At 43.4% G+C, this 27,673-nt stretch overlaps 1 protein-coding gene across 10 annotated transcripts in view; it reads right to left on the bottom strand.

The window, feature by feature from the left end:
- Window positions 1-26,039, bottom strand: part of UST (uronyl 2-sulfotransferase) — a 172,857-nt gene extending 146,818 nt beyond the window's left edge. For 5 of the 10 annotated variants that reach the window (XR_012775298.1, XM_075499028.1, XM_075499025.1 and 2 more), the window contains exon 1: window positions 25,374-26,039. Coding sequence is in view for 8 of the 10 variants with exons in the window: in XM_075499028.1 (XP_075355143.1) it covers window positions 25,374-25,638 (265 nt within the window). In the remaining 2 variants the exon portion in view is untranslated. The remainder of the gene's footprint in view (window positions 1-25,373) is intronic. The other 5 variants (XM_075499029.1, XM_075499031.1, XR_012775299.1 and 2 more) reach the window with 4 other exon arrangements.
- Window positions 26,040-27,673: the final 1,634 nt, after the last annotated feature.

The following is a 27,673-nucleotide window of genomic DNA, read 5'->3' on the forward strand; positions in this document are numbered from 1 at the left end:
ATTGGCTGGCCATTTAGCCCCTCAGTCAGAGCCCAGAGCGGACTGGGAACCTTGCAGAGGGGGGTTCATGCTTATTGGAGGAAGGTAAGGATTTTGTACATAGCTTAGGTCCCCTGTTGGTAAGACTGAATGAACACCTTCTGGTCAATAAGCCAAAAAGGCCTTGTGTGTTTACTCCCACAACCTTCAGTCCATTTTCAATGTTGATGGTAGCATTCAACAGTGTAAGAGCTACACATAGCCTACAATGGCATCTCCTGTCATCCTGCAACAGTCAGCACAGATGATTCAGTATCCATCCAGCTAGTATTACTCAGCTAATAAAGTCAGTATTTTAACAGAGAATACCAACTACACTATTCCCCAGTCAGTCATTGGCACTAACAGAAAATCACGGCTCCAGCAGGGTGATCTCCCCAGCCCAACACGTCACTGGCGTACCCCAAGGAAGATGGCTTTGCTTTGCACCCTTCACTCCACTTCCAGCTCTACAGGTGATGTTCACCAGCCAACATGACCAGGACATGGCCTGCAATTACCAGAAGACATGGCTACGGTAAGTCCAAAACAATATTGTCCTGCATCTGCTCTGTTTATTTTGGTTTTGAAACATTTGTAATTTTTTCCAGCTGTTCGGTATTACTAGAAGCTTTAATACAAAAATCTGTATTACATTCTTGATATCATTTCACAAAACTGAAGAGCCTTCTAATTTGTCAAAGATGTGCCTAACCCAGGAGCCATCAGTTTTCCAGAATGTCAGAAGAACACAACTGAGTGCATGCTAATATCCAAGTACAGACAAAATGCACAAATTACTACGGTTCCAGAGCTCTGAAGCAACAGAAAAAAAATTGTGAACTAAAATACGAATAAAGTTAAAATGCTACCATTTCAAAATGCACTAAAGAAACGGAGATATGCTACCATTTTAGCTTTATTCATATTTTCTTTCAAAACTTTCAAAGCTTTATCTTGCTCCTGCCAATGTTCTCTTTCTCTTTTCTTCTACCTTGCTTGTGTGCCACCGCCACCACCACACTTGCCATTATAACATTTTTAAATGCTTTTCACAGAAAACTAAAAGTGGCCAGTAAGTGTCGGGCTCTTTTTTTTCCCCTGTGACTAGAATAAAAAGAAAAAAAGAAAAGTGACTCACCTTCTTTCTTCAGAGAAGCATCTTCTGTATTTATGGAATAAATTTCATACGAGCTATAAAACTAAAACCAAATTAATAGCTTTGTGCCTTCCATAATTGGTTTTTTCCTTTCTTCCTAAACTGAGACATTGCAAAACCAGTATTATTGCAACCAGCAAAGATAGCGTTAATTAAAAATAAGTTTACTTTGAGTATTAATTTTGTCCCAAACTACCTAATGTGAGCCCACAAGAATCACGTAGGACGCTATCAATTGAAATGCACTTTCAGTCAAGTATGTTAATGTATCATAATGTTCACAGAAGCTGTTACTAAACTCAGATGCCTATTTTGCCACATCCTCTAAAAGATTAGTTACCAAGGGCCACATTAGCACTATTTCTCCATCTATTGGGGAAAATTTATGTTGGTACGTCAGACAAATCATGCTCAAAACTACACCCAGTGATGAGGACCACTATTCTGACCAGAGGGTGCCCCGTGGCCAGGTGAGGTGACAGACCCCAGGGCAGTGAGGCCGGGGACAGATTCTGCCTGCCACCTTCCCAGCGAGGAAAGACCTTCCAGGAGCAAGGCGTCAGTGAAGGAGCAGACAGACAGATCCTGGCTGCATGTTAGTGGCCCTGTCAAAAACCAATGTAAAACATTACTTTGTATGCTTGGCAACAGCAGCACCCAAGTTTCTAAAAACAGCAAGCGAATTGCAATTGTCTTGCCCTTGAAAATTACCAGGTTTTATGCAGAAAACAAAACACCATATGCTCCTGGGAGGAGTAATCCCTACTCCCTCAGTAAACCAGAACTTTGTAATGTGAACCCAGAAACAAGTTACCTCTTTGGAAATTAAGACAATCTACACATTTTTTTTCCTGCATGACAAATTATATTCATGCTAACTAGAAAATGCCAGCATTACACCCTTTCTAAAATACAGCACATTGGCTAAAACATAACAAACAGGAAATAAATGCTCCTTTGGCTTGGAACAAATAAAGCGTTAAGCTTATTTTTGTGGAGTTCAAAAATAAGATACTGTATCCTGTGGCATCTGGAACAAAACACACAATAGCGACGGAAACAAAATGCTGTCGGTTCTCAGTAATAACTGATGGACGTAATACTATATAAAACCTTGGAGTCACTTAAAGCAGTCATTGGAAGTCAGATTTTACAGCACTATTGAATTTATATTCACTAGAAGATGGTTAGTCAAGAGTTTCTAGTTTGTAAAAAACTTCCTTCCATATGACAAGCTCTGAGTACCTTTCAGTGAGATAGAGAGTGATATTTGGCACACCATGATGCATGGCACAAAAAGCTGCATGAATGCACACCTTCATACTTACCACTCTTTATACTCACCGCTTAATTTTTTCTGATAGTGTAGTTTCCCTAATTTTAGTCACAACTTACTCTCTTGTTTCAAATCTGCCATGTGCAGATTCAGCTGCAGTCTTAACCGAAACGTGACACGCACTGCTTGCTCCTTAACGAAGGGTCACGCTTCCTGCAACGTGGAAGCCCACCAAGTAGAAATATTTCACTAGGCCACCGCCACCTATTTGTTGATGATACTCTTCACAATCCAGGTGAACCAGGCATAAGGCCTTTTTGGCCAACACACGCTCTCCAAGTAGCGTCAGGGATGCTGACTGCACAATACTGCACCTGAAATCTCTATCCGGCAAACACTGCCTGTCACAGAAATGCGTAAGAAATGTTAGAAGCACAAAGGTAAGAAAAAACAGGATGAAGTTACTCTTAAAACAAACCTATCGTCACTTTTTTTTTTTTAGTTGAGAAGTCTTTAATCCAACAGATCACCTAGAAAAGCTTACTTCCATATGTAAAATTACCCCAATATATATAATTCTAGCCTGAAACTAAACACCAGAGGAGCCGAGGCGGGCGCTGCTGCCTTTGAGCTATGCTACTTTTCAGAGCGCAGCTGTTCCCTCTCTCGGTTCTGTTTGTACATTAGCTGGCAGCTACACCCGGCTGCATTTTTCTGTGAGAGAGAGGAGGATTTTGATGTGAGTCCAACAGTAAGCAGTGGTTATTTGTACTCTTTAGATTATGGGGTTTTCTTAACTGTTAGTAGTAAATGTCAGCTATGTGATGACAATTACAATATATTTCAAAATTTATAGATGATATTGATACTCACTTTCAGAAAGCCAGATTCAAATGCATATCCAAATTCTTTAAGAGAACAGCAAAAGAGATATATGAAATTGCAGGAATTTCTGAACATTCCTCCTTGCAACTTAAAACACTGCTAACTTTCTGGAATACCATCTGATTCCTGATTGTTTCTAGATACTTGTTCATGTGGCGTGGAGAATGGCACATGGACAGAAACAAGCTTAAAACTCAAGTAATTTCTCATTCCTCCCTACTGCTATAAAAGGTTCCTTCTTTGTAAATTCTTGTCTATCTAAAACAAAGTTTGCATTTCATGAAATGTACTTTGTATTTAATAATAATGAACATCGTCTCCTAGACTGTTTCCTCTTTCTGGTCTCAAACATTCTTTTTAAGATATCTGTGCTGGGTTTTTAGTGTTGGTTTCTGATAGGCACTGTTTCTACAGTGTTGCTCTGATTATCTAGATTTTTAACTTCAAAACTTCTCCCTTCAGTTTGTAAGGAAATTAAAATCCAACTGGGGCACAACTTAAAAAAAAAAAAAATTAGAAATATGAATCTCCTACATGCAAGAACAAGAAATCACATAATCATTTTTACAAACAGTAAAACTAAGTCACAGTGTAAGGTATTATATGTATTTTAAGGAGATAAATTTTAATTTCCAATGCAACTTCAGAAGAAATTCTTTGTACTATTGCTTACACTCCTGCCTTTCCAAGAAAAGGTGGATCAGAAGAGCAAACACAGTGAATGAGGGAATGCTCACTGCCAGCGTATCATGAAGTTGCCATCTCACAAAGAGCTGAGAAACCACTCTTACCCAAAGGTTACTTAAGGGAAATTTCCTATTCCTTGCAGCAGCATGTACAGTTCCACAGAGCAACAAAGCGTAGCTTTGTAAAAATGGCATACGAGTCTATAAAGCAGGACTGAACATTCACTTCACAGAATCAATGCTTATCTGTACTCCCAACTCTCTTTATTGCCATTGTTTATTTCTCAGAGCAGAGAATCATCAGCTTTAAATGACCACTGGACAGTGGTGGAGTACTGCAGTCCCCCTTCCCTCTCAAGAAGACCATCTTGCCTGCCTTGTGCTTGCAGCCTGGGTGCTAGCATCCACCAACAATGTCACCAAGCCCAGTTTACATCAGAGAGTCAGCTGAAGGGACAGTGAAACAGCAGAAAAGCTTTTCATTTCTTTCTTAAACAAGCCAACCCACCACGCTAAAGGAAACAGATCTTTCACATGGCCTGCAACTAACAGGGCACGTCCCTGCTCCCAGAGCAACAAAGCATTTGCCAGTTTTAAGGAACAATTACACAGGCCTGTTACCTGAGAATTGCTGCCCTCTCGTTTTATCTACTTGGGTAATTAAAATTTTAACATACAGGTACCCTTCCACAAAGGTCACAAGTCATCTTTTAAGTATTTAATCCTTTTTATTTTCCTTTCTTTCCTAGTTTTGGGGTCTTGGTTTTTTTTGGAAGTGTCCTTCACCTCTCACCCCATGGTGATTCAGTAGCAGACTCCATGGCTGAGAAGTCACCGTTCACTGGTTTGTCCTTTTCCTGCTACTCTAACTCAGATGTTCAGAGTTTTAGGCAATTAGTAGGCAACCCAGTGGGGAGAGCTACAGAGAATAAAGAGACAAAGCAAGGCCTTTTAAAAAACAGAGGAAAGTACTTGGTATCTGTTTAAATGGAGAACATCACAAGAAAGACTTCTACGATCTATTAAGACATTTGAGGAAAAGGAAGTGGGAAAAAAAAAAAGAGGAAAAATAAATGAAATGCAATTGTACACCTCAATTCTATAATTTGAATTATTCAAATGAATTCTTTGTCAACTTGCAACATCACTGTGTTCATTGAACCTCTGCAAAGATATCCGAGCCTGCCCTGATGAAACAGCACTGATCCTTTCAGTCTTGACCCTTTAAAGGTTTCCTTTAAAACTTCCTCAGAATCTCTTAGCCAGTTAACTAGAACTAGTTAACACACGCAATTACAGGAGGACTGTAGGAAAAGGGATGCAAAAGTGCTCAAGTTGCTCTTCCTTCACTCCAGGAAACAGAAGAAGTGCTGCAAAAAAACAAGAAAAATTCCTTCAGATAGGAATGCTTACCAGTGCTAAATATGAATGTCATGTGTGTGAAGGAAAGTCTCAGAATATTACTGCTCATCTCAGTAAATAAATTAACACAACAGCAATTCCACTCTCAATCCACCCATAAGTTTAAGCTAAGCTTGCTACAATTTTTTTAAAATGAAACTATAATTGAAAAAATTCTTTGTTTTCTTTTGTCTCCTTAAACTTCAAGACTCCCATCCTTGGCACAGCCATCTGAATTAGATCCAACTTGCCAGAGGTATCAATTTCATTGAAACAAATCTGCTTCAATATTTTTCACTTGAAAGGAATTAGACCATGCCTTTGCACGATAGAATCACACTGGAGTCAGAGAAACAAAAACAAGCAGCCTAGATTCTGTCTGACTTTAGCGAGGAGACTGAAGCATCATATCTTTTGAAGTTAATACGTCCTAGAGGCACAATGGATTTACTGTACTACTTCCCCGTTCTAAGAAATTGCTCTCCTACTGACCCAAGAGGAAAACCACACAAAGTAAGAAGAAAAGGGGGGAAAAAGCAATCGCACTAAAAGTGGTAAAAGATAACTGGAATCGCTAAGGAGCATTCCCTTCCCAACATGATCATATACATCCTTTATTGGATTTCCTATCCATTCTCTCTCTCCCTCAAACCCAGACACACACATTACCTAAGACTCTTTTTTGGAAAAACTTAATTTTGTAGAATACATACAGAAGCTCATCAAACAGTACTTCTAAAATATTTTCAGCAACAGTAAATTGTAGGTCTAAATTATTTTATTTTGATTCCTAGGCTCAAGTCTAATTGGATATTTATGTGTGTGTAAAACATAAACAGAAGTTTATTACCAAAGTCACTACTTATTTTTCTCTTTAATCACCTGCTATATCCTTCTTTGAGAATGACATGATGGTATGATGGATGAATGACAGTTAGATTTCAGACAGCTAGTAAGAGAAACCTATGCAAGGAACACCATGATCAAGAAGAGTTTGCAGCAGCATATTCCACCTTCCAGCTTAAAAGAATGAGTAAGATTCAAAGTGTCTAAAGTTAAGTAGTTAGCAGTCAAGTAACTGCCTTCCCTTTGCAACACAAAAAATAGTCTTCCTTGTTCAATCAATCAATTCATAGAAAATAATTTTCCAGAGCCCTGAAAAAAACTCAAGTCTTAGAAGCGATTCATGAATGCGACATGCAGTTTTGACATATCAATCTCCTTTAGGCTGAGACTGATACTAGGACCCAAGCTCTGTTCCTAGACCTGCCGCTAATCAGCAACATGTCTATCAAGTCCTTCTTCCTTAATGCATGCATACATTAGAGTCTAACAGCTCCACATAAAGTACAGTACCACAAATAGTGAAAACTGGCTACACAACCCTTTGAGCCTTGCAGTTCAGCCAGTTGCCAGATAACCTCACTGTCCACACTTCATCAGTTTGTCTATCAGGATGCCAGGGGAGACAAGAGTCAAAAGCCTTGCCAATGTTGAGACAAACAACATCCGCTGCTCCCCCCTCATCCACTGATACAGTCATCTCACCGCACAAAGCCATTAGGTTGGTCAGGCATGATTCCCCCTTCACGAATTGATGCTGACTACTCCAACTCACCTTCTTGTCCTTTATATGTTTGGAAATGGCTTGCAGCATTATTTGCTCCATCACAGGGATCAAGGTGAGGCTGGCTGGCTGTTCCTGCCTTTCTTAAAGACAGGATTGACTTTTGCTGCTTCCAGTCCTCAGGCACCTCCCCCAATCACCAAAATCTTTTGAAGTATACCCAAGAGTGGCCTTGCAGTGACACCAGCCAGCTCCCTCAGCACTCATGGGTACATCCCATCAGGCCCCATGGACTCGTGTGTGTCCAGTTTGTTTTAATGTTCCCTAACCTGATCTTCCGCATCCAAGGGCAAGTCTTCCTTGCCCGGGATTCCTGAAGGCAAATCTCACCAGTAAAAGCTGAGGTGAAGATGGTGTTAAGTACCTCAGCCTCTTCTGTCCCCATTCAGCAGCAGGCCCACATTTTCCCTGCTCTTCCTTTTGCTGCTGATATTCCTGTAGGAGCCCTTCTTGTTCCCCTTCACGTCCTTCGCTAGATTCAACTGCAGGTGGGCTTTGGCGTTCCTAACCCCATCCCTGCATGCTCAAACAGTTTCTCTGTACTCCTCCTAGGAAGAATTCAATACAGATCTTATCAGAAAGTCATCAGTGAGTTCATATGCAGTAACTTACAAAAATATTTAAGAAGTCTGAAGTATAAAGCAAGTTTTTACAGGAGCAAGACACACTCTTTGCTGTCTAAGCTCCTGAATTCCAAGAGGAGAGCACCCAGACAAACCACAGCTACTTTCAAGAGCACCTCAGACCAATTTCTTCATAGGCATATTGGTATCTACATTCACAGGCAACCTGGCCATTTTCATCTTGAGAAGAATTTGTATGAAACAGATAAATATACAGAGTATTTGGGATCAATCTACTGGGTTATTTAACCCTTATACACAAAACTTATTAACCACTTCAATCCTTGCTTAACACCAGCTATCTATTACCACAGATGTAGGAGACACATCATCAAACATTTCTCACCTGAACCTCATGGATAAAGGAGATCCAATGGTAAGTGTTTTAATTCTTTATATCCATTTCTTATTCATTTTTACCTCAGAGGGAGGACACAAATACTGACAAGTAGAAAGGCAAAGAAGAAAGCACGGGTTTAAACAATGTATTACACACGCTTCAGCTTTATGTTGCGCCTGAACAGTGGCATCCTTTTCATGTTGATTAAACTGTGTGTAACCTAGGATATGATTTCTATTTTCATACATACATTCACACACACACATATTATTGATCTGTTTTTTTCCAGAAGCACATTGTGTCTTATTCTATTACGGAGAAAGTCCTGTAACCCAGCATCTAGGCTTTGCACCACCTCTACACTCAAAAGCACGCAGGAAGAAAATTACTATTGAAGAAACAAATCTAGCAGACCTTCCTCCTAAAAAAGAAAATATGGCACTACAGACTGAACTCCAAATAAAACAAACTGAAGATAGAGTTGCATAAATAAAATAATATTAAATAATGAAATGTAAATTCTAAGAAATTTCAATATATGCCAGTATAATAAACCTACTTTGGTCACACACTCTGTGTTATTTCTAGTTAAAGAAAATAAACATCAGGCCCTACTGAACTGTAATTCTCGGCAGGAGCCTAACTTTTGTGTCACAGAGAGACTGAAGCTGGTAAGACTCACATAAGAGCCATTAATGCAAACTCTGATTCTTTAGTTGCCTAATACAAACTTTCCCAATTCTAAACTCCTTTTCTTTCCAGGTTTTTTAAGCTGGTAAAGCAATTTTTTTTTCCAAAGAAATTGCAATGCATTCAAAAGCACACAAAAGAACGTTTCACAAGTTTATACTTTCTATAAACTGTTCTTTGTGGTTCACAAAGAAGTACAGCTGCAGGAGTCAGAACACATTAAGTCTCACATTAGTGCTAACATCACTTTGTTGTAAGTGTCCAAAAACACAGTGAAGGAAAGAAAGAGAAAGAATGCTTACAATTTTTCTCTTCCTTGTTCTTCCCTCCAACCTTCTTTCCCAGTTGAGCAGGAGCGTTTGCTGAACTATAGGTGTCAACGGCACAGTATTACAAGCCTCTGTGCTGTATGACCAAATGCAATATACCAGTTTGTACTAAGAAATCTACCTAGTCATGTGGCATCAGGAACTAAAAGTCTTTGGTTCTGCAATCCATGAACCATTCCCTGCACCAGCATGCCACTAAAGCAAATAAAAAAGATTTATTGAAAATAAGAACGATGCCTGTCCAGTAAGCAGGACCCAGTGCAGTCAGAGATCAGGAGTGCAAACAGTCTACAACCGAAGTGAAGCATGGATGTTTGGAGAAAAAGAGGGTAAACCATACTTACGACGTTATTTATAGAGTATGAGTAAGGAAATATTTTTAACCAGGGCCATATTACGACTGAATAACTAAACCTGTCATTTTTAACTCAGACTTAACTATATATTGAATCACTGTGGGTTTCTTACTTTCTCTGATGTTGACCATATTCACAAAGGAATAGTCTGAGACCAGCACATTTATTTCTTGCAGAAATGAAATTTCAAGCTTGAATGAGGATCCAGAGTACTCTGCGTGAAAACAGAACATTTTCATATTTTGTAAGCCAAAACATAATCATGCTGCAAAAGCAAAGAGCTAGAGCACAAGCCGTTCAACTGATCTCCCTTAAAGTTTCATAATTATTTTGTGCTCGTGACACAGTAATGATTCTGTTAGAACGAGAAAACAAGTTCTCTGGTAATTTTTCTCACACAATGCAACTGTTACCTCAGAATTAACGAAATCTGTGGGAGAAAATTTTACCCAAAAATAGCCAGAGGGACTAACAGATGGATAAAATTTGCATGAGCCTCTCATCAATTCCCTCACATTATGAGCTCCTTTGTATTCAAAATATTTGTCTTCAGAATAAATAAGTTAAGGAAACATTTCTGAAGCTGACTATACAGCTTTTAAGCTGTGTTGGCTACATAAAGCAGCTGTTTTAACATCTACTCATGCCACAAATACAACTTTTTCCACCCACAGTAGAGGCTTTGGTGAGCAAATTCCAGAGAGGTGTTGAAGACAGCTGCAGAAAGCAGCAAGAAATACTTTTCAGTGGGAATAGGCTCCTTAACATGCCATTTATCACTTATCTGCTCCCCCAGTACTATTCCTGTCTCTCGCAGGCTCACTTTAAGCAGAATACATTAAAAGGTATGCTGTTCTAGCTTAAATCGGGAAAGTTTTACGCAGCAACCTGTCCTTCTCTCACCCCACTTTTTCCTCTCCCAGCTATCACTCCCTCCCACACACTTCCCTGTCATTTTGAGAGCCCCGAGCCCGACGTACGGCTCTGCAGTAGCCGGCTTCCCTGCTGATGGGAACAGGGTGAGGAAAGACTCTAAAAAGTTGCGGCTCACAGACAGAAAAACGCGAGTTTCCACACCTATGCTGGATGGAGGCTCTGCTGGGTAAAAGCTGCTCCACAGTTTGGTAGACCTGGTTTCACACTTCCCTGAACTATCTTGTGCTTCAGAAGCCCCATCAGAAAAACAACTTCACTACTTTTCAGGAACATTGTGCAGATATGAGCCCCACAGATCTACAGACTCAAATCACCCCAGCCAGGAGAGGCAGGTAAGTGCTGAGATAAGGGCAAGCAGCAGAGTTGCCCTATTGCTGAGCATCAGTGTTTTGTCGGACACACTGCACACATTTCCAGGCAAACCCCTGCCCTTCTAAGAATGCAGGGAATCATGGCCCTATTCTTCATACTGCTATTGATCAGCCAAATGACACCAAGAAAGGTACATGGCCTCTCTGTGCCCTTTAAATTAAAAAAAGTGTTAATATTTACCTTTCTCTTTGACCTGCTAGATGGAAACTGCTGTACAAGGCTAAAACACAGAAAGTGGTACTCTCTGTTCAGTAGTCACAGAGAGAGAAGAGGAAACTAGGAGGACACTTAACAGCTTCTTCTGCAGAAGATGGAAAGATTTCTTGGTCTATGATACCTAGCAGGAAATTCCAAGCCTGCCTTCTTTTTTTTTAAAGGAATAAATTTTTCATTAATACAATAGCTCCAAACAAACACCTCTAACTATGGAGCAGGGTAGTACAAAGAAATCCACTATGCAGGCACAGCTCTTACCTTGGGGACAGTTGGGTCCATGCCCCTCACAAGCTTTATAACCCTCAGTAACATCCTTCTGAATCTCATTTGCCTCTTGCACCAAGCATGGACAGTGCATGCGCCAGCACCAAGCCCAGCACCACAGCAAACAGAAACAGGGAGGAAAGTGCACCAGCCCATTGGGATCCCCACCAGATAAACCCCACTGGATCCTCCACTGCTGCTATACGCTCCCGTGCTGGGCCTGACATGCCGTATCCTTGAGCCAGCAGAGTGAGGAGGAGAGTGGCAGTGCCAGCAATGGTATCACAACAGCTTACACCATGAAATTACTGCACGTGAGTCACTGAACACCTCAGCACAGTAATAAGATCCAGTTACTGTCAACCTCAGCTGTATTTGAGCTGGGGTCAGAAGGTGAAAGACACTACATGCTATTTAAAAATCTTTCAGCTTCTAACATTCATAACCAAAACGTTCCAGGGAAAAAAAAAATGAAGCTGTCAGCTGTTTCCATGTAGCATAGTGCAAAAAACAGACAACCGCTAAGCTATAAAGAAACCCAGAGCTTTGCCAAAATTTGCCTCATTGATTAGATGAGACAAGCATCAAATTCAAAACTAGAGAGGGGAAAAATGCAACAGGCTTAATAGAGTAAGGCTGTTTATCAGAAAATTAAATAACTCATGCTGAATTTGACTGACTCGCCAGAAAAATACTCTTGAATGGATGAAATTAAGTGATTGGTTTTGCTTATTATTAGTGAGGCAATGTAGACAGCTCGCAGTTACAGAAAGCAGCAGTTACTACTTCAGCTTTCATTTAATCACACTTCTGAGAATGGCTACTTCACAAGCAAGAGAGTGGTAATATTATCCAGTTCTTAACATGAACTTCCATCAAAAGGTGGAAGTTCTCAAACGTTATTTAAGAAACAAATCTGCAACAGCAAGACAATATGCAAGTACCTGGAATTTACTCGGATTCCTCTCTCCCTCTTATATGTGCTGAAAAAGACCTCCTAAGAAGCCCCTACTTTGCAAAGGACTTCCCTCGCACATTCTCGAACCATGTTCCCTTGTCCAGAAGGTGATGCCACTCCTGGAGTACTTTGTGCCCAGTTCTGGGCTCCTTAGTACAAGGGACATGGACATACTGGAGAGAGCCCAGCGAAGGGCCACGAAGATGATGAAGGGACTGGAGCACCTGACACATGAGGAAAGGCTGAGAGAGCTGGGACTGTTCAGCCTGGAGATGAGAAGGCTCAGAGGGATCTTACCAATGTATGTAAACACTTGAAGGGAGAAGGCAGAGCCAGGCTCCTTTCAGTGCTGCCCAGTGACAGGGCCAGAGGCAATGGGCAGAAACTGAAACACTGGAGGTTCCCTCTGAACATCAGGAAACACTTTTTTACTGTGAGGGTAACCAAGCGCTGGCACAGGTTGCCCATGGAGGTTGTGGAGTCTCCATCCTTGGAGATATTCAAAAGCCACCTGGACGTGGTACTGGGCAACCAGCCCTAGGCGGCCCTGCTTGATCGGGGGGGTTGGACCAAGTGACCTCCAGAGGTCCCTTGCAAGCTCAACCACTCTGTGATTCTGTGAGGGTGGCTGAAAATCATTTAGTTCTGTCATATAATTAATTGGTTGGGAAATACTCAACAATCCGGGGACGTGCATCTACAGCAGCTACTCCTTGATTTTCATAAAATATCAAACTTCTCTTTCCTCCCAAATTCCCTCTGGTTTCAACATTTCCTCAGCCAGTAAGTGGCAATGCATCCTCAGATTGCAGCTAACTCTCCGTCTCTCCTGCTTCCATGCCTGTTCCTAACAGTAGCCAATACTTTTGCTACCATTCACTTACACATAAGTTACCTCTATTTGCCTGCTGCACAGATGCAGTGATGACCAAAATGACACAACTGGAAAAAAACCCAAACCAAACCAACACACACACACACATACACACACACCGCCCCCCCCCTCAAACAACCACAGGTGGTAGGGTTTAGGCGCTGCTACTTTGTTATTCATCCTAATTTACTTATTGTGATATCTCCCAACAGGCAATACAAAAGAAATCTGTAGATTTGTATGGGGAGTTCTGCTAGGAAAGAACAATCAGCTGCAGATATGAAAGAAACTGAGAAGTCAGCAATTTCACAGCCTTTGCCTTACAATATCTGCTGCAAAATTTCAGATTATATCAAAGCTGTTGTCACACACCCTTTTCACTGGACTGCGAGACTTAGGGAGAAACAAACATGGCATCAAATCCACCCATCAAGCAGGGATAGATATCCCCTGCAGTGCTGTTTTCCCAGTGCTTTATGTAGTCTTTATTTTTAGGCATCCTAAGCACTCAGGTTTCAGTGACCCACTGACATGAAGTGACCTACCCATCTAAAAATGTTGCTAGCATAACTTCCAGGCTCCTCTCCCCCCTCCTCCTCCTCAGAAGCCTTCCACTTGTCATCAACCGATGTTTCTAAGAATAAATACCATGACGACCCAGATTCTTCCCACCCAACTTCAAGGATTTCTCCGTGTACAAGTCTGGGGCTCAGCTGTCATAAAGACACAGGTAGACCGAGTTGCTCTTTGGAGACACCTGTGCCTCTCCCTGCTGACTTCAGAGGGAACCTCTGAAAGAAGGAGTCAGGGCCTTACAGACAAGCCATACACAGTCTAAATCTCGTGTAACTTTTTCTGATCATCAAGACACCTGTCCCCTCTTCCTCCACTAGTTCTCTCCCACTTAAAAATCTCTTCTTGGCACTGTACTGCCCAATCTGAAGGCAATTTCTACCTGTAATCTCATTAAACTTGTGCAGAAGAGGTCTACCAACATCCCAGCTCCTAGATTTTTTCTGTGTACTTCAAAGTACCTCATTAGCATTTTTGCTTACCTTCCATTTTAAGAATGCAAAGGCATGGGACACTCGTGGGACACTTCTTCTAAGATCCCACTTACTTCTGATTTTCAACACACAGATTCAGATGGCTCTCCTCTAGATGTAGGTCAGAAAAAAGAGGCAAGAGTATTTCCTTTATAATGCAAGCCACCGAGGAAAGAGAACCTGGCTGAAGGAAGTAGGACCACCAGCAAGACGTGATTTGGAAACCACCAGCTGCTGAATGTGGTCCAGTGTTTTACAGGAACAGATTAACAAGAGGACTGGGCAGCTACCTATAAATACAAGAGGACTGGAAGGAAAAGGATGTGCTCACATCTTGGAAGGCAATAAAACAGATGAGAGAAAATGAGACCAAAGAAAGACTACATCGGTACTGTATTTAACTCCTTTCTGACACCAAAAAAAAAGGAAAAAAGTGAAAGTGGCCATACTTAATGCTATCTCCTGCTAATTGCTATGAGATAAACAAAGTCATAACAATACTAACCAATTACTGTAGGCATTCACAAAATTACTGTGTCATCTGAAATTGAAGCTGAAACTGGTATATTGTGAGGCAATTCTCAAACGCTCTCTGAAACAACATCATAACGCTTGGTTTTTTCTCACATCTCCCATCCGCCCCAACCCCTTTAGGTCTCATGTCTGTTTCAACATAAGTCACTTCCATGGAGCAAAAGTATACAACTTCATATTCTGAATAGACAACTAAAAACAAACAACCAACCAAAATCTATTCAGAAGAACAATGTAAGTTCTAACCTGCAGAAGATTCCCAAAGTTTAGGAGATCTTACAGAATTTAGATTTCAAGAGCAAGCTTTGAATTCTGGGCTGAAACATCATGTAAAAATCTTTGAGACAATCATAGTTTCCTCCAAAGTAACCTGCCATTCTGATCAAAAGCCAAGCAACAACAGAGACTTCACAACAGTCCCTAGTAGTAATTAGGCAAAAGCTATGAAACATTCACATTCACTTACTTGTTACAGATTTGTGTATGTATTTTAGAAACACCTACTGTTAAACTAAAAGGAGAGCTGGAAGGAACACCTCCTCCTCCTCCCCAAATGTCCAGGACTTTCCAAATTGAAAAAAAAAAGTGGAAATAATAAGTCAAATCCCCTTGACTAGCAACTTTTAATCCAGCCACTGGTAGCTCATCTCACAGATTTGTCACTTGCTAGCAGTTTGGTGACCTTGTACAAGTACAATGTTATGTTGGCATTCTCTCTCTGGGGCAGATACATTAAACTGAGCCAACCATCACTTGACCAGTAGAGGTTTTTAAAATAAACATTCTCAGGGGTGCTAAAACATACTGTTTACGTATGGCAGAGATGCACTGCTTCTTTACTCAAACCGTCATGGGCTCCATGATCTCCATCCCAGCCTCCTGATGACTTCTACCCTGAAACATTAAGTGTGATAAGAAGCAAGCTTTGGCAAGCATCCAAATGTCTGTTTCTAAAGCATTAGTAGTTAGAAACCACAATACAAACCTAATCATTGTGCTTCCATGCTTACAAACAAAGCCAAACATTTTTTTTTTCCACACAAGAGGGTCTGCCTCTCTCAGGTGCACCTCTAAAGAGCAAGACAGTAAAATAAATTTCAGTCAAATAATTGCTCTCCGCTTCCTATCCACCCCTCCAGTCTCCAAACATCCTCTAGATTCTAAAACAAATAACCTAAGATTCTAAAACAAACAACCTAAAAAACAAAGTCTAAAACATCCTCAGATTCTAAAACAAAGACAGACAAATGCCTCATTATATAAACATAAATTATGCTTGAAAATCTACTTGCCTGCTCACCAGTAACAATGGGGAAACTTTCCTTGGTGAAAAGCCATGTGTCATCATTTTCCACAGCTTTCACTTGAAATTTAAAACATAGTAATAATAATAAAAAAAACCCACAGGCTTTTAGCTTATGCTTTTGACCCACTGCTGCACTGGTCGGATTAGGTCTTTGTGGTGGTTTTGGTTGGGATAGAGTTAATTTTCTTTATAGTAGCTAGCATGGGGCTATGTTCTGGGTTTGTGCTGGAAACAGTGTTGATAACACAGGGATGTTTTCTTAACTGCTGAGCAGCGCTTACACAGAGTCAAGGCCCTTTCTGCTCCTCACCCCACCCCACCAGCGAGGAGGCTGGGGGGGCACAAGAATTTGGGAGGGGGCACAGCCGGGACAGCTGACCCCAGCTGACCAAAGGGCTATTCCATACCATACGACGTCATGCTCAGTATATAAAGCTGGGGAAGAAGAAGGAAGGGGGGATGTTCGGAGTGATGGCGTTTGTCTTCCCAAGTCACCGTTACATGTGATGGAGCCCTGCTGTCCTGGAGATGGCTGAACACCTGCCTGCCCATGGGAAGCAGTGAATGAATTCCTTGGTTTGCTCCGCTTGCGTGCACAGCTTTTGCTTTCCCTACTAAACTGTCTGTATCTCAACCCACGAGTTTTCTCACTTGTACTCTTCCAATTCTCTTCCCCATCCCACTGGGGGGGAGTGAGCAAGCGGCTGTGTGGGGCTGAGTGGCTGGCTGGGGTTAAACCACGACAGCCTTACAGGCAAGCCCCTCTGCTGCCCAGGGGAAGGCAGCAGCAGCGTACTCAAGCCTGGTGTTCCCTTCCAAGTTAATGGCAAAAGGCTACAGACGACTGACATCTCTGAAAAGGGCTGATCCTACTTGCATCATACATCTATCATAAACTGTAATGACCTGAAGTGGCTCTCTCCCCTCACTGATAAGACAGGAATCCAGATAAACAGCTGAGAAGGATACGAATCTTGCAGCGAGATCCAAAGAAGAACCTAATTCTCACCAATTTCAAAAGGATTCTCATCCCCTTCTTGCCCCATGGTAAGAACGAGCAACCCCTGGACCCTTGCAAGCCCTGTCTCCAAAACTTACTGCTCCAAAAGCACAACAGCACAGAAGGGGGGCAGTGGGTCCTCCTCCATCCACCCAGTTCTTCAGGAAAGACAAACCAATTAGAAAGGGCTGTAAACACATCCTTAAAAATTATCTGCCCTGAATAACAGTGTGGTAGTTTATTTTGGTTAAGGGTGTTCACACACACTCGCAGGAGCACACAGAGTGGCTATTCACCCCCTTGGCCGTACTCGTAACAGCGGAAGCACACAGGGCTTCCTTTCACAGCACTGCCATTTAAAACAGTGCTCGCAGGGGGTCAGCAGCAGGTGCAAAGTCACAACTTCCAAAAAAAACCCTATAAACAGACATTTTTCTCCAGTCCAAGATGAAAATGTAAACTCTTATATCTCACCTGCAAACCTGCCTTTGCACAGAGGGACAGCTACGAGACCAAAATAAGCAGCAGTGCTCTTCTTGAATGGGTTACAGGAGCTGGAAGCTAACAACGTGCAAGTACTTTCACACAAGGCTAAGACAACAACCCAGAAAGAAGGGCTCTCTTCAGTGCCCAAAATTTATGTCCAAAAAAATGGGGTGATTATCATACAAAACACACTCAAGCAATTTCACTCATTCCAGTTTCTTGCCAGACACAAAAGACATTAGAAACTCACTCTTGTTATTAATATATGAATTTAAATGATGGGATCAGAAGAAGAGGATGGGGAAGAAAGAATCGATTACCAGCTGGAAACAGGCGGTAGAAGAGGATACCAGAAAAATATGAGATATGAAAAATAAATGCATTGCTCTTTTTCTTTTTATCCCATTGTATTTACTGTTTCAAGCTTTTGTGTCAGAACAGTCCTAGGATCTTGTTTGACCTGTTCAACTATTTTACAGACTGTTCCCACCAAAAATCACATCAAAATCAAGTTATGCCTTCATCATATGTTCTACAAATTTTGACAATCTAGACCTATAATTAAATAACAAATGAAAAACTTCCACTTACTGTCACTGCTGATTTTGACATGTGCTACTGAGTTCAAAACAGTTTTATCAGGAATCAGAGCTAGCACAGATGTTAATCTCAGATCCTTTAAGGAAAAAAACAATTAGACAGCCTTCATTTTCCCCATAGAGCATGAAGTGTTGAAGCTTTTGTATGAGTTACTTTTGCTAGAGAGTCTCCCTTTCTGGCAGCCTTTAATGCCTATCGTTCTTTGTCAAACCCTACGCAAAAGCAATCTTCCTCCTCCCTAATTTCGCATGAAAATATCAGAACCACTACATCAACCACTTTTTTCCTCCCATGACAGCCACGATTCATTTTGGCTGAGTATTCTCTGACAGAGCACAAAGTGCTTGCCATTCGCTTCGGGTGAATGAAGCTTCAAGAAACTATATTTTTACTTTCATTTTGCAAAATTAAGTCTAAGCAGCACCACTGGAAACAAGAAATAAGTGGCCCGGCTACATTCTCCTGGGCATGAAGTCTTCTATATGAGGACACATATAAAAACTGATGCCCTTTGATGAGACTCTGGAAACCAATTATAGCAATAACGCCTGAAGTAAAACTGCACAGAGACTGTGTTAATGAACAGTGGCAATACCCTTGAAAGAAAAGTAGCTGGACCACTGACTTTGCCTCAGCCTATGCAGGCACTCCCTTCTAACACTCTCAATCTGCCCTACCTCTTTGCCATGGCCAAAATCACTCCACGACAATAGGATTTATCACAAGTATCTTTTCCCTTTAAGTATTTCTATGGCTATGATCCCTGTAATATCTGAGAATATTGTATTTTGTTACATATTTATCTTCAAAATGTCCTTTGGACAACAGGGGGTTAAATGCAGACAGAATTAACACACAACTTGTTCAACATCACGTGAAGTCTGTCAGGGCAGGGAACTGAAGCCTCCTTCATCTCCCCAAGCCCAAGTGGAACACCCCATTTAACCAGTAGACTTGTCCTCTCACAGGTTTATATACCCCACTGTCATATAATCTGAAAGTAAACAAAACCCAAATATATCTTTTAAAAAGCTGTAGTAATATTCCCTCTCATCAGGAACTGAATTAATCCTTTAAATCCTTTGTCAACAGACAAAAGTTGACAATATGAAACAGAAAAATGTACACAGCTGCATATACACAATACCTGATTCCCAGACTGGAGTCTGATTTTAAAGCAGAATACGCATCTCTGAATAAATGATGTCCAATTTTCCAAATATATTTTGAATATCATCACAACACATTCACACAGTCTTAAACATTTTTTGCTATGACTTCACTGTACACAGTGTTTTATGGCCAGCCAGGATAATGTAGTCCAGTGACCACTTCATCTTTTTGAAAGCAAAAGGCTTGAGTCAGTCATAAAACAAGGTGCATTCTGGTTCTCCACAGAGTATTCCTTGACAGCATCATGTATTAGGTAGAGCTTTGTTAATCTTACAATCGGACAAGCTGTGAGTGATGAGCAAGTCATGCAGCCTTTTAACAAAAGCTTCTTGGAGATGAGGCACATCTTTTGTCTTCCAAAAAAGCTCACTTATAACTTGAGAGCTTAGCAACATAAATGGAAGTCCAAACATATTTTATCTAAAAGATAATACATACCGCATTCACAATAGCAAAATGAGGAAGTTCAAAGAGGACAGAAAAGTTAATTAAGAAAGATACAGCTACAGACTTGTCATTTTGGTTCAGACCATCTCTTTTCAAGGCTTTAGGAAGCAGCTTCTAAACTGACCTTTTAGTTCCTTACAATGTTAATGAATTTTAAAATGTAATAAATTCCAAGTGCAATGGAATTAAACAATCCACTGACAAGCCAGAGAAAAATCAAAATGCTTTAAAGTACAGAATAGCTCTTCTGAGAACACTACATGTTCTTGAAAACTATAAGAAAAAAATTGTCAATAAGAACATAACCAGGGCCTTGTTAAAAGCATATTCATTTCAGAAACAAGTATTGTGTCACCATACAGTAAGCCTCATCCATAGACCTAACCGTCTTTCCTTGAGTGTGTTTCTCCTACTCACACACCTGAAGGGCCTTCAAAACTGTAAAGGATTCATGATCCATGTGCAAAACAAAACTGGATGAGATAAACCCTTTTTGGCCATAAAAAAGCAGCATGCTGTTCACCTATAATGGAGCACACTAGGTGCTTTTATTGTTTAGGAAAGCTTGCTCTGAAGAACTCCATGCTTTCCATCATTTTAGATATACGTGCAGTATTACCAGAATAAAAAACCCAAACCACCCCCCTCCAAAAACCCCCAACTATTGTTGTTCCCTCCCCAGCTTAGGAATAAAATTTGTATACAAAACACTGTCACTCACTTTTATTGTTTGCTTTAGATAGTCAGTTTTTCTTTTTTGTCCCTCTCTTAACATGTTAACAGGAAAAAAACAGACACTTCAGAAGGGGGGGAAAAAAAACAAACAACCCAAACCAAAAAAACAACCAACCCAAAAATACCCTACTGAAATAAAGCCAACTCATACCACCTCAATTAAAAAAAAAAAGTTTCACTTTGTGTTTAGTTTTAAGTATTTTGAAGATTTTTGTTACAAGCTCCCAAATACTCAGATTTCTTTCTGCTTCTTCTATTTGACAAAATTATGGTTATATTCCGCCACGCATCCAAAATAAACATAACTGTTGTTGTGACAACTTTAAGCCTACTGAGCACATTTGGCCAAAATACCTGAGTTTCCAGTGGCATGAAGAGTGAGAGTACAGAGTAATTTAGAGATTGCCTAAAGAACACAACTAGCCACTTAAGTCTTTTGTCTTGCATAGGAAGCCGAAGCATAGGCAACTTCCACATGCAATCAAACCTGTGTACTTGTTGGCAGGCTCCTGGGGAGTCCAACAGGGGAAATGCTTTAATTGACATGAACAATAACAAGTTTGCACTGCAAGTACTGAAGATCAAAAGATTTTATTTTTTTTATTGGCCATTAGAGGGTTGCTACCAGCCCTTGGAAAGACTCATTTCTATATTTTGAAGCATGTATATATCACAAACCAAAGCAGGGAAGAATAAAGCAATGCAAAACCACTGCAGTTGCAAGGGAATGGAGTCCCCAGTGCATTCCCCAAAAGCCACAGGGCTGTCCAAGATTTACGATTTCTGTCTCACTCATCTGAGGGAAGACTCTTCTCACTTCCTCCCACTGCTGGAGTTGGTTTTTGATTAGTGAGCCAGGGTTACCTTGGCAGAATCAACAAGCAAGACCTCATAGATGTTGTGCAAGTCCCAATACTCCAGTTTATTACTGGAAAGGCCAGCAGTTTTTAAATTTTCTGGTTTTTTGGAACTCACAGATGGTCCAGGACTGGTATGCACCCCCATACAGCAAATTTAAGCCTACTGGCAACGGCCATGCTTTTAAGTATCTTCCACAGATTCTTTAGAAATAACCCACTAATGTCCATGCCCCCATCGATTACATGCTGGGCTCTAGAACTATCCTGATGGGATGACTACAGTGTGAAACTTGTGCCATGTTCCTGTGAACCACAGCCAGAACAGACAGCAGAAACCATTAGCTTTCCACAGACCTTTCTGTCCTCTGAACTACTATGAGCTTGAAGTCAGAACAGAATAAATAACCAAGCACAGCTTTGTCTCTACTAATTTACTCTTATTTGCTCCATATGACTCTGCTAGAGTTTTACAAGAGAAGAGAAGGCGATGCAAAGTGGAAATACTGAATAGAGCTACCTTATCCCCCTATAAACTGCCAAAATGTTTTTCCAACAGATTCTCCCCAATCAGTACAGCAATCAAACAAAAAAGGAGATGCATATGGAGAGAACACCAGAGAAGCTGGTCCAAGACACCAGAGAAGTTGGTCCAGGAGGAAAAAAAAAAATTACTAGTAGTCTGAATATTTGGAAAATACACTCATCACCACCAAAGGAAAGTTCATAGAACTAACAAATCTTCATACTTAATTCCTTTGAAAATAAACTTATTCCTCCTCCTCCACAGTGTATGATGCAGGCCTAAGAACAAAATGAAAGTTTCTTAACCCCAATGTTTTCACACTGCCTAGATTTTCTTTTATGCACACACCTGCCTGATGCAGGTGTGATTTCTATCCCTATTGCTATTGAAGTTTTGTGTTGTTACTTAGGAACATCCTTTCAAGTTCCGAGGTAAAAAACATCCAAGCATTCCCACCAGAGTAACATCACTAGCCATGAGCAGTGCACTGAAACTTGTAATGCAAATAAAAAACCCAAAGCCAGACAAGATGATCCCCTCCCCACGTGGTGGAGGCCACAAAGTAGTTAAACAAATAAATCAATTTTCCCTTTGGTCTAGACCTTCTTGGTTCTTGTAGATTTAAATGCAATAAGCACAGTTGCAAAATGTGCACATTGCAAACATGGTTTGCAAACTAACTGTTCCTTTCTGTTTGGGGATTTAAATTTTAACAGTATAAACTGTGGGCTGGAAGGACTGGAAGGAAAGAGTTGCTTGTACACTGGATCTGTGGCTTCAGGGAAAAAAAAAAATGTTTTAATTTTTTTAATATCATGTGACTTGCCTAGTCCAACTGCTGTATAAAACACACACGTACGTATGTAGGGCTTTGGTAGTTAGCAGGACTGGATGTCCAATACCCACCTATTCCTCCAAACAGTTCTGTTAGTTCCCTGGAAGATAACGAGACTACTGGTTACAAAAAAATTGTTCATAATTTGCAAGCCTTCCCAGTTGGATACCTCAAGTAGATTGCACCATTCTTGCAAAACCTACACTCAGTCAAAAAAAAAAAAAAATCTTTAGCAATGTCATCCACCTGGATCAACTTTGACAACCCAAGTGAAACTGTACACCAAGGAAGTGTAAAATAACTTTAGAAAGTAGCATGCAAACAGGCACCTTAGCACCCAAAGTATGTTCCAGTTCTCTGCAGAGGCAGCAGCACTGTCCTGTCTTAGTAGGTACTAGGACTCCAGCCTCAAGGACTCTGCTTCCCTCTCAGCCACTGGTCTGCTGCAGGATGTTAGACAAGTCCTTGTCTCCTCAACATCACAGGCGACCCAGGCACAGAGAGGAAATTCCTATACTAACTGATATAACAAGTGCAGAAGTTCATTAACAGATAGATATTAATAGATCTGTCTACCTTCTCCTGAGAGAATCTAACACTTCAAAAAAAAAAACCCAAACCATTTTCAAAGAAGAGTGCACTCCTTTGCCAGAGGCTCATCACGTTCAGGCACACACAATAAAGGCTTTCCTGCACTTGCTGAGGGCCTCACAAAAATTATCATGACCCATCCACCAGACACAGTGGTTTCCAAGCCTTTCATCTGCAGGACTCAGAAGATTTTCCAGCAGAGACATAACTACTGGCTAGAGTGGTTAGGGTTGTAGATCCTGATTTTATTTCCCAGACCCCTCGAAAGCAGTCAAAAGGCCACAAAGTGCATAACCCTGTGCTTCTCGCAGCCTACTCCCACACAAGCCAAGCAATGTTCATCCTTGATGAAGATTAAAATTTAAAAAATTGACATCAACCTTTCTCTGAAAAAGACATCTCTGCTTGATCCCATTAAAAAGTCAATCAATTATAAGCAAAACCTGCTTCTACCTTGGTGGAAAATTTGTCCACTTCCTCTTCAGTAGGGGAATTTCTTCCTAATTATAACATTAAAGGAAGAAAAAAAAGTCATTAAAACCCAAGCCAAAAAGGCAATACTCTGTTGTGTTTGAGAAGCAATATTCAAGGCATTTCTTCTTCTCCTGTTTTCACTGATTTTTTTTTTTCCTCCAGTTACAGTAGAATCACAGAGTAACAAGAACTGGAAGTGACTTCTGTTCAGCTGGTCCTATCCCCCCAACAAAATAGGGACAAATTGACTGGGCTTGCTCAGGGCCTTGTCCAGCTGAGTTCTGAATATGTGCAAGGACACCCCAACCTTCCTGGGCAGCCCATTCCAATGTTTGGTCACCCTCACATTGAATTTTTTTTTTCCAATATCGCACTGGAATTTCCCTTCTTGCAACTTGTGTCTGTTGCCTCTTGTCCTACTGCTGTGCACCTCCCACAAGATGCTGGTTGTGTCCTCTCCATACCCTCTCATCAGTTAACTGAAGACATGGGATACTTTTCCCTTAAAGAAAAGCAACACACACACCGACTTGTATTCCCAAGATATTAGTAAAATACATTCAAGCAGACAGGGATTTTCAGCTTATTTTTCTGAAATACAAGTACTGTATTTTTGTTTGCAACCTAACCCTGTCTCTTATGGATTGCCCTTCTGCAGCGCATACCGCCAAAAACTTACCTTCCCAGACAACTAACACAGAATAGCTAACATGGAACAAACTCACACCGCAAATTATGCTGTAGTAATCTTCCCATACGGAGAAACCCTTAGGTTTTGTTCCCTATTTGAACTAGTCCTTCCAGTCTGAGGTACTTACATGACCTCATGATGCACTGTTTTTCTGTTAAGCAGGGAAGTGACATTTACCGATGTGGAAACTGGGCACAAAGAAAAACCACGTGCAAACCTGTGCTCAACAGCAGGATGAGGACTACAGGCCACAGTGCGAGGCTTGTACCTGCTCCGCCGGGGCACCTCCTTCGGGGTCAGCAGGCTGTGGCAAAGCACCGGCGAGAGCTCAAGCGTTTGAGCGCTGCAGCTCTGACCCTGCGGCGCACACCTTTCTCTCCAGAAGCAAACCAGCTGCACGTGGATGGATGCTGGGTTCACCAAGTATACGTGCTTGGGTTGTTTGTTTGTTTGAGGGGGTTGGTTTGTTTGTTTGTTTTTCTGTTTTTACAGCAGCACTTTCTGCCATGAGCCATCTGTAATCCCGTTCCCCCCCGGCGGGCACAGCGCACCTGAGCGGGGTGCGGGGCCGCTGACAGGACCGCTCGCCCGAGCTCCCCCGCTGCGCGACCCGGGGGCAGCGAGCGCTGCCCTCCCCTCCGCTGCCGCCTCAGACCCGACCGGACGGCAAGAGGTAGCCGGCAGACCCGGCTCTGCGACGGTCACCGCGCAGACAAAGAGCCGCCCCCGGCCACAGATCTGTCTCGGGTCTGGGGAAGGGTCTCAAGGGGACTCTACCTTTCGCCAAAATTAACTTCTGAGAGGGCGCACCCCCGCGCCCTGCTCCCCGGGCGCCGTCGGCCCTTCCCACCTCGGTGTCAGACCTCACCGCCCCGCGTCCCGCCTGCCACCCCTCCCGGGCAGCCCCGGCCTCCCGCCGCCCCTGGCCCCGCTCCCGCCGCCCGGGAAGCCGGGGGGCCCCGCGGCCGCCCCCCCCCGGCGCCGGAGGGAGGCCCCAGCCCAGCCGCCACGGGGGGCGAGGAGGAGCCGCAACAAGTCCCCGCCGCCGCCAGCCGCCCTTACCCAGATAGTGCCGCAGGTCCAACAGAAAGTGCGGAGGCCCCCCGTTGAGCTGGTAGAAGAGGGAGCCCAGGCAGAAGAGCAGCAGGGCGGCCATGCAGAAGCCGTAGTCGCGCAGCGAGAGGAAGGGCAGCAGCGAGAGGGACCGCCGCCTCTTCCAGCCCCCGCCCTGGCCCGGGCCCGGGCCCCCTCCCGTCGCCGCCGCCGCCGCCGCTGGGGGCCGGGGCGCCGGGCAGTCCCCGCCGCCGCCGTGCTGCTGCTTCTTCATCCTCCCCTTCGCCGCCGCCGGGTCACGCAGCCCGCCGAGGAAAGCGCATCCTCCATCCGCCTGCTCGGCTCCGGCTGCCCGCGACGGGGAAAGTTCCCGGGAGCTCAGGGGACCCGTCCCGTCCCCATCGCCGGCTGCCCCCGGCCCCGCAGGCAGGCGAGAGTCCCCGGCGCTGCGGCGGCGGCTGCTGCGGAGCGCCGCTAAGGGGAGGGGAAGGAGGTGGTCACCATCCCGCTCCCTGGGGCTCCGCTCCGCTCCTCTCCTCCTCCGCCGCTCTCGCTCGCTCTCTCCGCTCGGCCTCTCGCTCCGGTGTCAAGTTACAGCCAGCGCTCCGCCGCCGACCGCCTGCAACTCGCGGCCGACTTGTGCGCGCCGCCCGGCCCCGCCGCCCCCGGCCCGGCCCGGCCCGGCCCGGCCCGGCCCCCGCGACGCGCCCGTTGCCTCCGCGCGAGCGACCCCTGCGGGCGCCGCCGCCCCACCGGCCTGGCTGCGGCGCGGCCCGGCCCGGCCCGGCCGACCTAACCCACCTGCCCCGGCCCGCCCCTGCCGCCGCGGGCTGCCCTCGGGGCCGGGGGGCTGCGCGGGGAGCGGGGCCGGTACCCGCGGGGCAGGGGCTGCGGCTGGGCTTCTCGCTGTCTCCCGCCGCAGGGGTTTGCCCTCGCAGCCGGCCCCGCGGGGAGCAGCGATCGGGCCCGGCTTGCCCAGAGCACTGCCATGGCCCCCTGCCCGCCCCTCTCCCGCTGGGGCAGGCCTCGGGACACCCCTCCGGGGTCCGGCGAGGGGCCTCAGCCCACCTGGCGGGCGCCAGGGCCCCCATGGCCTAGGTGTGCTGTGTTAGCACTGTCATATCTTTCTTTACAGTGATGACAGCAGTAGAAAGGTTTAATATTACAGTGATTTAGAAGAGTCTAACACAGCGTTGAGATCCCACGCCTCTACGCTCAATGTAACATCATTCGTGGGGGAAGAGAGGGATCGCTCTTCTCGTTGCAGCTTTGCTGGGATGATTAAAGCAGGGCTGTTGTCTACTGGGGATGAGGCTTTAGACAAGCACGGAAATTACAAAATTAAGATTGCTCATGCAACCTTAATTTGACCCCCTTGTACATATGGTGTATGATAGAGCATCTAATTACTTAATCATGCTATTTTTCCTAGAGAACCGCTTCCCACCATGCGTAGGGTGAATGGTGTTCACTCAGCGCTGAGCTGTTTAATAGCTTCATCCTCTTTATACAACATATGTCCCCAATATGTCCTGATGGCTTATTTGGAGCTATTCTTGTCCTTGGGCATTGTCTGAACTACAAATACATTTCATTCCCTTGTGTGGCTGCGTTGCCAACGCAGCAGTGGTGGGAGGAGAGGCCTTGGGGTGGTATTGCCAGTTCACCGTTTCGTTTTATGGACCTGGCTGGAAGGGAGGGGCTTCCCCAAGGTCCTGCTTGTGGGATCACACGAGACTCTTCATTTCCAAGCAACAGCAAGTTCTATCCGCTGTGGTTTGGGAGAAAAGTAGGAAATCATGACCCAAGTGCAACTCACCAGGTCAGAAATTAAAAAGCAATCACCCTTTTCCTTTTTAGGCTTAAAAATTGCATCCTGATTAGGGGGCCTGACTCATAATCTTTGTGCACTTGCAGCCAGAAATTTTGCTCAGGAGACTGCATTCAGATGTTTTTGCCGCTTACACCGAAAGGCTTGGGTAAATGCCTGAATCTTACCTACACTACTGGCTTCGTTTTGTTGCTGGCATCCAGCAGCAAAGGGCATCTGCAGAAATACAGAAATTAATCTTGCTAGTGCGGACAAGAGCACAAAGCCAGAATCTGACAATAAATAACCAATCCCATTGCATTCCTCGATAAAAAATATCCACATACTGGCTGAAAGAGCAGACCTTCTTAGATAGTTTGGAGAGGAGTCTCCTGGTTTTAGTTACGCAGTTCTACGGAATCACTGCAGAGATCCTTCACAATCTTACACAAAGCCTGTAGCAAAGACAATGTTAGGAAGGACACCTCATTTTTGAAAA

This window comes from Mycteria americana, chromosome 3 (genome assembly GCF_035582795.1).
Source record: "Mycteria americana isolate JAX WOST 10 ecotype Jacksonville Zoo and Gardens chromosome 3, USCA_MyAme_1.0, whole genome shotgun sequence".
Taxonomy (NCBI): domain Eukaryota; kingdom Metazoa; phylum Chordata; class Aves; order Ciconiiformes; family Ciconiidae; genus Mycteria; species Mycteria americana.